The following is a 13,384-nucleotide window of genomic DNA, read 5'->3' on the forward strand; positions in this document are numbered from 1 at the left end:
AGTTCTTCTGTGTCTTCTTGCCACCTCTTCCTAATATCTTCTGCTTCTGTTAGGTCCATACCATTTCTGTCCTTTATTGAGCCCATCTTTGCATGAAATATTCCCTTTGTATCTCTAATTTTCTTGAAGAGGTCTCGAGTCTTTCCCATTCTGTTGTTTTCCTCTATTTCTTTGCATTGATCGCTGAGGAAGGCTTTCTTATCTCTCCTTGCTATTCTTTGGAATTCTGCATTCAGATGGGAATATCTTTCCTTTTCAGCTTTGCTTTTCACTTCTCTTCTTTTCACAGCTATTTGTAAGGCCTCCGCAGACAGCCATTTTGCTTTTTTTGCATTTCTTTTCCATGGGGATGGTCTTGATCCCTGTCTCCTGTACAATGTCATGAACCTCATTCCATAGTTCATCAGGCACTCTGTCTATCAGATCTAGTCCCTTAAATCTATTTCTCACTTCCACTGTATAATTATAAGGGATTTGATTTAGGTCACACCTGAATGGTCTAGTGGTTTTCCCTACTTTCTTCAAGGTCATTTTACACCCTATGAAAATAATGACCATTTTTGTCTAAGCAGTTATTCTGGGTGCTTCACATGTCTTATCTTATTTAAGTTTTTCATCAACCCTACATCAATCCAATCACTTTCATTTTGCACAAGAAAAGATTGAAGCTTAGATTCATGAATTAGTCTGGTTGAAATATCAGAGCCCGTAAGTAGCAGGATGGGACTCAAATCCACGTCTCTTGGCCTCTTTTCCATCTGCTGATGGGCCTCCTTATCCCCTGGATGGCCTGATACCTTATCATGTGTCTGTGTAGCTAGAACAGAGATAGTGGGAAGAGGTGTAGTTGGAGTTAAAGGAACAGACCTACCATAGAGATCTTATGGCCAGATAGTTAAAGCCTGCCATGGACACAGGCATATTTGTGGTGAGTGGGAACAAAGAGGGTACCTGAGGGCAGGCAGACCAGCTGTCAGCAGAAAGAACCAGCACCCACAGCCGGATTGAGAGAGAAACTTGCAGCTAAGTGAGACACATGGTACCTGTGGAACAGGCCAAACAGAACTCATGTCCTGTTTGTGGCAGCAAGACTCACTTTTGATCACATCAGGTGGTGAAAAAGCTACATATACACTGCTGCATGGGGCTGACTCTAAATCCAGGTCCAGGCAGGGCCGAGCCTATGGGAAATCCCTCCAGTTCCTGCACGAGGCCGATATGGGGAAAGACAGACAGCAGGATGAAAACTGCCTGTGATGAAGATAGACTCCCCTGGAAAGACACACATGATGTGGTGGAATCACACAGAATTAAATTATAATGTAAAGGTCCAATTTATAGAGCATGAAAGTAAATTTACTAGAAAGTAAATCTAGTGGCACAGAACATTTTAGAGCCTCCTGCTTAGTCGCAACAGAGACTTGGGAATTCTTGAGTTCAATTTCAAATTGTCAAAGGACATTTCTTGGAAATCACAGGTTATCACTCATCAAAAACTGCCCATGGGAGAGAAATGAGGAGGTCATGTTCAGATGCAATTCTGAGTCAAGAGGTCTAGGTGAACCTGAGATTCTGCATTTCTAAGAAGCTCCAGGAGATGCAGGTGCTGCTGGCCCTGGCACCACAGTCTGAGTCACAGGGAATTAGGAAGCCAGCAGGAGAAGTGGGCCAATCTGGGAGTGAAGAGAGGGGATTTTAAGAAAATATTGTGTAAAAAAGGAGAAAATTTAGGAAACTAATATTTTTGCACATTATAGCATGGTCTACTAATAAGCATCTGTAAAAGTGTATCATCCAAATAATAGCTGTGAGCAAAAACAAAGCAAAATCAATCTATCTCAAGAGCTGGAAAATACTTTGCCCAGGATTCTCTAAAATGATCAAATCAACCACAAAATCATCTAAATGAAAAATGTAGCCTGTTTTCAGACTCTAACCAGGAAGTCTAGGGTCCTATTTACCTCCTGTTGGCTTTTATGTTTGGCTTTTATGTTTTATGCTGGGTCCTGATTGCCTTGGAAGAGCTGTCTCTAGTTGTGATGAGTGAGGGCTACTCCTGTTACAGTGCATGGGCTTCTCACTGAGGGGGCTTCTACTGATGCTGAGCAAAGACTTCAGTAGTTATGGCACAGGGGCTCAGCAGTTGTGGTGCAGGGCTTAGTTGCTTTGCGGCATGTGGAATCTTCTCAGATCAGGGATTGAACCAGTGTCCCCTGCATTGGCAGGCAAATTCTCATCCACTGCACCACGAGGAGTCCTAGTTCCTTATTTTTACTTGCTATTTCTTCTGTGAATTAAAATCCTGCATAGCACCTACTATACTTTCCTATTGACTCTAACTTCCAGGAATCAGGACAGAAGAGGAAATAAGGGAAAGAGAATAAAGCCCCACTTCTGCTGGGCTGGCTCACTCCCAAGTCCCCTGCCCACCATGCCCCCCACCCCGACCCCCGAAAAAAGCAGCCTCTCTCAATCAAATCCAACACTAAAGCAGTGTCCTGGAGTGACGAGGGCTGGGACAGGTGAGCAGGAGAGGGAACCTGGGATATACACAGGTGGGTGAGATCATTTCATGAATACACTGCCAGGGTATCATTTCCAAACACAGAAATGAAGCTAACAGTGATACTGAGAGTGGACCAAGGCACAGATCAAAAGTCAACTTACTGCAGTTATTAATTCAGTCTCCAAATTCAGTTTTCCCTCAAACATTTTAGAATCTTAATCCCATGATTTGCAGGTTTTAGAAGGAAGAATAAGAATCTGTTATGTTCCTAAGTTGTACTACAGAGTATTTTAGATGAGTCATATTTTATGGCTTTGGGGAAAATTTAAGACAAGTGCAGGTTAACAGAATTACATTTACAACAGAAAATCTGACAGACACATTGTCTGAGAGTAAGTAAACACCACCTACAGTGCTCTCAGGGAAAAGATTATATCAAGAGCTGTGGTTAATGTTTTCCTGACACAGCAGTTCACATTTTTCCTGACCTACACTGAAACTGGAGATAATTAGGAGGGAGTTTTTGCCCTGTGACTAACTGAAGCTGCTCCCTGGGTAGCGTTTGGGCATTAAGTTGAATATTCTTTCATGTTACAAGGGTTTCATTCATTAAATCACAGCTACAGCCATTAGATGGGTCTGGGGTGGTAAGAGTTTTAAAGAGCAGTTCTTTCAGTTATGTACAGAGTTGTCATGTGTGTGTGTGTGTTTGTGTGTTGGTTTCCACTTGTTCATACCTGTGTTACTCACTCACCCTCACAACCAGCAGTCCCTCAGCACCCTCTCTATGCCCTGTAGAATGCTACTCTCTGGGGACAAAGATGAAAACAAGATGCTCCCTGATTTTAAAAAGCCTCAAAGTACTATGAAATGCAGATCCCAAATTACAAAGCATGCCACAGGTGCTGTCTTTTAATTATGATGAAATTCACATAACATAAAATTTAACCATTTAACCATTTTTAAGTAGATAGTTTGGTGTTCAGTTCATTCACATTGCTGTGCAACCAAGCTTGACAATTTTTTTTTTGCCTCATAAAACTAAAATTCTTACCCATTAACAAACAACTCCCCATTTCCCCCTTCCCCAGTCCCTGGAAACCATCATCTTATTTCCTGTCTTCTTGGATTTGACTACTCTAGAAATCTCACATAAATAGAATCAGAGTATTCATTCCTTTTGTGTCTGGCTTATTTCATTTAGCAAGATGTCATCAAGGTTTATCCATAGGTCAGAATTTTCTTCCTTTTAAAGGCTAATTAATACTTCATTGTAAGGATTTGGCTCCTTCCAACTTTTGGCTGCTATGATCATAGGTGTACCATAAATGCTATCTTAACAGAATATATAAGACACTAAGGGTATACAAGACCTTTTAGAACTAATACCCATAAAAGATGTCCTTTTCATTATAGGGGACTGGAATGCAAAAGGAAGTCTTACGGGAGGAAGCAGGGTAATGGCTAATACAGTTTTGCCAAGAGAATACACTGGTCATAGCAAACACCCGCTTCCAACAACACAAGAGAAGACTCTACACATGGACATCACCAGATGGTCAACACAGAAATCAGATTGATTATATTCTTTGCAGCCAAAGATGGAGAAGCTCTCACAGTCAGCAAAAACAAGACAGGGAGCTGACTGTGGCTCAGATCATGAACTCATTATTGCCAAATTCAGACTTAAATTGAAGAAAGTAGGGAAAACCACTAGAGCATTCAGGTATGACCTAAATCAAATCCCTTATGATTATACAGTGGATGTGAGAAATAGATTTAGATCTGATAAAATGCCTGATGAACTATGGACAGAGGTTTGTGACATTGTAAAGAAGACAGGGATCAAGACCATCACCATGGAAAAGAAACGCAAAAAAGCAAAATGGCTGTCTGGGGAGGCCTTACAAATAGCTGTGAAAATAAGAGAAACAAAAAGCAAAGGAGAAAAGGAAAGATATAAGCATCTAAATGCAGAGTTTCAAAGAATAGCAAGGAGAGATAAGAAAGCCTTCCAAAAAAAAAAAAAAAAGAAAGCCTTCCTTGGCGATCAATGCAAAGAAATAGAGGGAAAAAAAAAAAAACAGAGTGTGAAAGACTAGAGATCTCTTCAAGAAAATTAGAGATACCAAGGGAACATTTCATGCAAACATGGGCTCGATAAAGGACAGAAATTACATGGCCCTAACAGAAGCAGAAATATTAAGAAAAGATGGCGAGAATACACAGAAGAATTGTACAAAAAAGAGCTTCATAACCAAGATAATCACAATGGTGTGATCACTCACCTAGAGCCAGACATCCTGGAATGTGAAGTCAAGTGGGCCTTAGAAAGCATCACTACAAAGCTAGAGGAGGTGATGGCATTCCAGTTGAGCTATTTCAAATCCTGAAAGATGATGCTGTGAAAGTGCTGCACTCAATATGCCAGCAAATTTGGAAAACTCAGCAGTGGCCACAGGACTGGAAAAGGTCGGTTTTCATTCCAATCCCAAAGAAAGGCAATGCCAAAGAATGCTCAAACTAGGTACTCAACTCACATGCTACTAAAGTAATGCTCAAAAATCTCCAAGCCCGGCTTCAGCAATACGTGAACAGTGAACTTCCAGTTGTTCAAGCTGGTTTTAGAAAAGGCAGAGGAACCAGAGATCAAATTGCCAACATCCTCTGGATCATCAAAAAAGCAAGAGAGTTCCAGAAAAACATCTATTTCTGCTTTATTGACTATGCCAAAGCCTTTGACTGTGTGGATCACAATAAACTGTGGGAAACTCTGAAAGAGATGGGAATACCAGACCACCTGACCTGCCTCTTGAGAAACCTATATGCAGGTAAGGAAGCTACAGTTAGAACTGGACATGGAAGAACAGACTGGTTCCAAATAGGAAAAGGAGTGCATCAAGGCTGTATATTGTCACCCTGCTTATTTAACTTATATGCAGAGTACATCATGAGTAACGCTGGGCTGGCGGAAGCACAAGCTGGAATCAAGACTGCTGGGAGAAATATCAATAACCTCAGATATACAGATGACACCACACTTATGGCGGAAAGTGAAGAGGAACTAAAAAGCCTCTTGATGAAAGTGAAAGAGGACAGTGAAAAAGTTGGCTTAAAGCTCAACATTCAGAAAATGAAGATCATGGTATCTGGTCCCATCACTTCATGGGAAATAGATAGGGACACAGTGGAAACAGTGTCAACCTTTATTTTTTTGGGCTCCAAAGTCACTGCAGATGGTGACTGCAGCCATGAAATTAAAAGACACTTACTCCTTGGAAGGAAAGTTATGACCAACCTAGATAGCATATTCAAAAGTAGAGACATTACTTTGCCAACAAAGGTCTGTCTAGTCAAGGCTATGGTTTTTCCAGTGGTCATGTATGGATGTGAGAGTTGGACTGTGAAGAAAGCTGAGCACCGAAGAATTGATGCTTTTGAACTATGGTGTTGAAGAAGACTCTTGAGAGTCCCTTGGACTGCAAGGAGATCCAACCAGTCCATCCTAAAGGAGATCAGCCCTGGGTGTTCTTTGGAAGGGCTGATGCTAAAGCTGAAACTCCAATACTTTGGCCACCTCATGTGAAGAGTTGATTCATTGTAGAAGACTGATGCTGGGAGGGATTGGGGGCAGGAGGAGAAGGGGATGACAAAGGATGAGACGGCTGGATGGCATCACTGACTCAATGGACGTGAGTTTGGGTGAACTCCGGGAGTTGGTGATGGACAGGGAGGCTGGCGTGCTACAATTCATGGGGTCACAAAGAGTCGGACATGACTGAGCAACTAAACTGAACTGAAGGGTATATTAGTGTGTGTGTGTGTGTGTGTGTGTATAAAATTATATATATATATATATATATATATGTATATTTACACTAAAAGTATAGTGTGTATATATATATATATACACTAATATGTATATTAGTATATTAAGTATATGTTAGTACATTAAGTATATAGTATATTAAGTATGTATATTAAATATATATAATATAAATTAGTATATATAAGGGTATATTAAGGGTATATTAAACTTAGGGTCTTGAGGATGCATTCACGTTGACTCAGAAAATGAGGAGATTTTCACCATCCAGATGATGGAGGGCCTGGGTCTCTGAGGCTGAGGGGCAGCATATGCACTGGGAACAGGGAGGATGTGGTGCTTTGGGAGAAACTACACACAATCCAAGTGCAGTGGTGTGTGTGTGTCTCAGACATACTGTCTGCGGAGGGAGGTGGGGAAGAGCTCCTAATACCTTGTCTGTTCTGGCTTAGTGTCTTCTTCAGGACTCTGTCCTGGTCCCAGGTGAGGGCCTCAAGCTGACTGTGGAAGGAACATCACCAGCAGACATAGATGCTGACAGGTTCAGGTCACAAGCCTCTCTACCATCTTTCATGTGGATCTTCTCTGCTTCCTTCCATTTGCTTTTGACTTTTAGCCAATCTCTAGACCCTGCCTCCATCTGAGGTCCTGATTCCTCACTTAGGACTGGGTCATTATTCAGGATCTTCTCTGGTGGACACAAGGTCACCTCACGGCCCCTGCTGGAGTGGACTTGAGGCTAGGCTATGGTTCCAGCAGCAGCTCACACAGCCCAGTAAGGATCAGATCTGGGCTAAGAAAGAAGCAGTCTATGGGGGGAGGGCAGGGGGCTGGCAGCTCAGTGTGGGTGAATGGAGAACAAGGCTACAGGAAGGGCTAAGGGACAGAGAGGGAGGTTGCAATCAGAGAGTATCATGGGAAGAAGAGAAGATTTCAAAATACAAACAAGAAAAGATGGAAAGGAATGAGATACTGGAGAGTTAGGACCAGGAAGACAAGGCTGATGTCCCAGACTTTGTATGAATAATCAGGTGTCACATATAGTGTCCTGAGTCAGGTTAAGATGTAGCCCCAGATCCCAGAGCCCATCAATCACCATGAGGGAGCTCACAACACGGGGAAAAAATTGCTGGTATCCCCATTCCATGGCCAGTTTCCAAGAAAGATTCACCTACAATGTCACTGATCTAATCTGCATCCATTAGGAGCAAACAGTCCCCCTGACATAGTGATAAGGAAGCCAAGTAAAGATGTGGTGCTAAATCTTTAGCTGGACTTAAAGAGGCAAATGGCTTAAACTAACCTTTTCTCCTGAGTAAATGATTTCTTCCAGGTTCCTCAATACCAGAGGACTGTCTGAGTTATATCTGAAGTTAACACTGGAAAAGGAAATCCTTCCTTTTGGGGGCCAGAATGGTGGTGGACGATACTCAAGTTCCCAGGGTGCTTCTTTCTCAAGGTCTGTATATTCAATCCCCCTTTCTACTGAAACCATCTGAAAGACATATGACATCACATCAGTTAGTATCAGAGGATCTAGTTTATGGGTGTTCAGAGATTGTAAATGAAACCTCCTGCTTTTCTATGGTTCAGAATATCTCAGGTCTCAAAATCCACAAAAGACAGAAGTAGGAGCCTGATAAGGCCTTGGATGATCTGCAAACTTGTTCATCATCTTCAACAGTTTTACACACGACCACTTTCTTCAATTTTATATAAAAGCTAAGAAAATTAAGAGAAATGAATGGTAAGGTTTTATTGATCCACTTTTCACATCTGAATAAAAAAGCAAAAGTTTTTTTTTGAAAGAAAAGAACACTTATGGACATCGATCAATATGTGTGGCTACAGAAGGGTCATGTGTTACAGATGTCCAGAATTGGACAGTCATCAAACATCATTTTAATAGTCCCTTTCAACTCTGTTAGGAGAAATAAATGGAAAAACTTCATTTTTATTGTTTTTCTCCCTTTAGGAGAAGGTAAAAGTATTCAAAAGTATATAATTTACTTATTGACTAAGGCCTCTTAAACAACTGTAATTCCACACTTTTGAAAGCACATTCTGAGAGGAAGCCTACCTACCAGGAAGAAGGCCCACCAGCAAATTCAGGTGTTCAACACACACAATAATAAGTGATAAAATGGGGGGCTGGAGAGAAATATTAATTAAATAAACCTTAAAATACTGGATTCTTTTCTTATAACAAAAATAAGGAATTATCCATTAAGAAGCAAAGATAAATAAACTGCTAAGAAATTAGCCTACATTGCCTCCAGAATTTCAGAACGTCTCTCCTACAGAGACATTTATTGTATTTGAAGACAGTTTGTGATGAATGTAAAATCTTCTGACATGGCATACATATGTGAGAAAATATGTATATATTTTTATTAACTTTAAGCAGATGGAAAGTGAAAGTGAAAGTCAGTCAGTCAGTCATGTCCAATCTTTGTAACTCATGGACTATAGCCTTCCAGGCTTCTCTGTTCATAGGGATTCTCCAGGCAAGAATACTGGAGTCAGTAGCCATTCCCTTCTCCAGGGGAGCTTTCCAATCCAGGGACAGAACCTTTGTCTCTTGTGGCTCTGCATTGCAGGTGGATTCTTTACCATCTGAGACACTAGGGAAGCCCTCAAGCAGATGGAGGAGAACATAAAAAAAAAAAAAACTTTGCAAGATTATGTTAAAAAAAAAAAAAGAGAGAAGAAAGGGTTGTATTATTTTATGTAAGAATTGCTTTTATGCCATATAACAGGAAGGAGACCTGAAAAGGCTAAGAACAGAAAGATAAACATCACCATGTTCTCAAGTTCGGCACTTTGCCTGACGCACCACTGGAACATCCCCGTGAGTGTGAGCGTGAGAGACAGGACCAGGCCAACCTGCCCGAGATCCAAAGCTAAATGAGGAACAAGAGGAATAAAGTGAGTCTCCTTCTCAACCCCTCACACAGGTCTTTCTGTCACTTTACAAAGAAGACTCCTTTATTTTTATGATTTTTATTGAAGTATAGTTGATTTACAAAACTGTGTTAGTTTCAGGTGTAAAGTGAATTAGCCAGATATATACATATAATCTGCTCTTTTAAAATTATTTTCCCATATATGTTATTACAGAGTATTAAATAGAATCCCCTGTGCTATACAGTAGGTCCTTTTTAGTTATCTATTTTATTATAGAGTAGTGAGAAGACTCCTTTATAATATTTAAGTCATTAGCATGTAACGATATTATCACTCATAATATTACTTCTGTTGTATGAGACAATAATATAGTAAACACACACACACACATTCACACACACACTATGAGGGACTTTCCTGGTGGTCCAATAGCTAAGACTCTGAACTCCCAGTGCAGGGGGCCCAGGTTCGATCTCTGGTCAGGCAAAGAGACCCCACGTGCTACAACTAAGAGTTCACATGCTGTAACTAAATTCCTGCCTGTTATAAATAAGACTAAAGAGCCTGCGTGCCCCAACTAAGACCCAGGACAGCCAAATAAATAAATAAATTTTTAATAAGTTATTATGAATTTAGAAAGAGCTAACAAAATTTTTGTTGTTCAGTAACTAAGTCATGTCTGACTCTGTGACACCATGGACTGTAGCATGCCAGGCTTCCCTGTCCTTTGTTATCTCCCAGAGTTTGCTCAAATTCATGTCCATCGAGTTCATTATGCTATCTAACCATCTTATCCTCTACCACCTCATTCTCCCCCTGCCTTAAATCTTTCCCAGTATCAATGTCTTTTCTAATGAGTCAGCTCTTTGCATCAAGTGGTAAAGTATTGGAGCTTCAGCATGAGTCCTTCCAGTGAATATTCAGGGTTGATTTCCTTTAGGATTTCCTAATTTGATCTCCTTGCTGTCCAAGGGACTCTCAAAGAGTCTTCTCCAACATCACAACTTGAAAGCATAATTTTTCGGCCCTCAGCCTTCTCAATGGCCCAACTTTTACATCCACTGACAACTCTTACATGACTACTGGAAAAAAACATAGCTTTCACTATATGGACCTTTGATGGCAAAGTGATGTCTCTGCTTTTTAATATTCTGTATAGATTTGTCATAGCTTTCCTTCCAAGAAGCAAACGTCTTTTCATTCATGGCTACAGTCACAGTTCGTAGTGATTTTTGGAACCCAAGTAAACAAAATCTGTCACTGCATTCAACGTTTCCCCATCTATTTGCCATGAAGGGATGAGACCGGATGCCACGATCTTAAATCTTTGAATGCTGTTTTAAGTCAGCTTTTTCACTCTGCTCTTTCACTTTCATCAAGAGGCTCTTCAGTTTCTCTTCACTTTCTGCCATTAGAGTGGTATAATCTGCATATCTGAAGTTATTGATATCTCCCAGCAATCTTGATTCCAGATTGAGCTTCATCCAGCCTGGCATTTTGCATGAGGTATTCTGCGCATAAGTTAAATAAACATAGTGACAACATATAGCCTTGTCATACTGCTTTCCCAGGTTTTGAACCAGTCCATTGTTCCATGTACAGTTCTGTTTTTTCTTGACCTGCTTACAGGTTTCTCAGGAGTTAGGTAACATGGTCTGGTATTCCTATCTTTTTCAGAATTTTCCACAGTTTATTGTGATCCACAGAGTCAGAGCCTTTCACATAGTCTTTTATGGAATTCTCTTGCTTTCTCTATGATCCAATAAATGTTGGCAATTTGATCTCTGGTTCCTCTGCCTTTTCTAAACCCAGCTTGTACAGTTGGAAGTTCCCAGTTCACATATTGTTGAAATCTTGTTTGAAGGATTTTGAGTATATCCTTACTCGCATGTAAAATTAGTGCAATTGTATGATAGTTTGAACATTTTTTGGCATTGCATTTCTTTGGGATTGGAATGAAAACTGACCTTTTTCAGTCCATGGCCACTAATAACTTTTCCAAATTTGCCGGCGTATTACATGAACAGCATCATCTTTTAGGATTTGAAATAGCTAGGCTGGAATTCCATTACCTCCACTAACTTTGTTCGTAATGATGCTTCCTAAGGTCCACTTAGCTTCACCCACCAAGATGTCTGGCTCAAGATGAGTGACCACACCATCAGGGTTATCCAGGTCATTAAGATCTTTTTGGTACAGTTTTTCTGTGTATTCTTGCCACCTCTTCCTAATCTCTTCTGCTTCTCTTAGGTCCTTACTATAGGACCTTCTCTTTGTCCTTTATCCATATTAATCCCACCTGGATTGAGATACACTTGACAGCATAACATAGTTGAGGGTGCCATTGTTCAGATCTTTATCCTTATGCTTTGATTATCATTATGTAATTTCACTCTCTACAACCAATGTAGCTACAGTTGAAATCACAAAAACAAGGCAGTGGGTTCTAAGAGCCAATGCTTTTAAATCTAAAATATTACTCTCATTTTCCCACTATCAAAGACTGTGATTCTGGGCTATTTCAATGGAATAGTGAGGGATGGTGAATTGATGCTGCACTTTCCAACAACTGCTCATCTGGGACCCACACAGCAGTGAGTATACTGTTTTTGCTATAGAGAATCTTTCTCAGACCCCTACAACGAAGGGACCCAAGTAGCCCTAAAGCTAAAACCTAATCTGTACAAATAGCTTAACAGTAAACCTGGTTCTCTCTATCCAGCTATAGGACACTACCTGGGATTTTCAGAAGGTCATCTTGCTACAGTTATGTAGACCTCAACACATTCAAAGAAAGGTAAAAAGATAAAATATCTCAGTGAAGACCTACTGTAAACAAACAAACAAGCAAACTACTCAAGAGCAATCTACCGCTTCAGTGCAATCCCTATCAAATTGCCAATGGCTTTTTTCACAGAATTAGAACAAAAAGTTTCCATGTTGTATGGAAATACCATGTATGGAAATACAAAATACCATGAATAGCCAACATAATCGTGAGAAAAAAAAGAAAAAATGAAGCTAGAAGGAATCACGCTGTCCAGACTATACTAGAAAGCTATAGTAATTGAAACAGTAGATTACTAGCACTAAACCCAGAAATATAGATCAATGGAACAGGACAGAAAGCCCAGCAATAAATCCATGCACCTGTGTCACCTAAGACAAAAGAAGCAAGAATACACAATGGAGAAAAGACAGTTTCTTTAATAATTGGTGCTGGGAAAACTGGACAGCTACATGTAAAAGAATAAAATCAGAATACTCCTTAAGACCATAAACAAAAATAAACTCAAAATAGATTACAGACATAAATGTAAGACCAGACACTAGAAAACTCTTAGATGAAAACATAGGGAAAACTCTGACATAAATTGCAGCAAAATTTTTTACCCACCTCCTAGAGCAATGAAAATAAATGAAACACAAATAAATGGGACCCAATTAAGCTTAAAATTTTTGTACAGGGAAAAAAAAAAAAACACATAAAAAATACCAAGACAACCTGCAGAATGGGGGAAGTATTTGCAAATGAAGTGACTGACAAGGGATTACTCTCCAAAATATAAAAACAGTTCATGCAGTTCAATGTCAAAAATAAATAAACAACCCAATCAAAAAATGGGCAGAAGATTAAAACAGACATTCTCCAAAGAAAACATACAGATGGCCATAAAGCATGTGAAAAGATGGTCAACATCTCTAATTATTAGAGAAATGCATATCAAAACTACAGTGGGAAAAAATGAAACAAAAAAAAAAAAGCAAAAAAATACAGTGAGGTTTCACCTCACACCAGTCAGAATGACCATCATCAAAAAGTCCACAAACAATAAGTACTGAAGAGGATGTGGAGAAAAGGGAACCCTCCTACACTGTTGGTGGGAACGGAAACTGGCACAGCCACTATGGAGAACAATATGGACGTTCCTTTAGAAACTAAAAATAGAGCTACCATATGATCCAGCAATCTCACTCCAGGGCATATATCCAGAGAATACCATAATTCCTAAGGATACATGCACCCTAATACTTACTGCAGCACTATTTACAACAGCCAGGACATGGAAGCAACCTAAAGGCCTGTCAACACAGCAATGGACAAGGAAGATGTGGTGCCATACATACAATGGAATGTTACCCAG

The 13,384-nt window shown here is 40.0% G+C and overlaps 1 protein-coding gene across 1 annotated transcript in view; it reads right to left on the bottom strand.

Annotated features, from left to right (window-relative positions):
• The window catches only part of LOC147361937 (ATP-binding cassette sub-family C member 4-like), a 165,705-nt gene that overhangs the window by 50,225 nt on the left and 102,096 nt on the right, over positions 1 to 13,384 (bottom strand). Inside the window, 2 exon segments of the mRNA XM_086330255.1 lie at positions 7,636 to 7,827; positions 9,135 to 9,235. Of these exon segments, the coding sequence (XP_086186381.1) occupies positions 7,636 to 7,827; positions 9,135 to 9,235 (293 nt within the window).

The sequence above is a fragment of the Bos grunniens genome, chromosome 12 (assembly GCF_055505025.1).
Source record: "Bos grunniens cultivar Pamir isolate PY7600 chromosome 12, Bosgru_T2T1.0, whole genome shotgun sequence".
Classification (NCBI taxonomy): domain Eukaryota; kingdom Metazoa; phylum Chordata; class Mammalia; order Artiodactyla; family Bovidae; genus Bos; species Bos grunniens.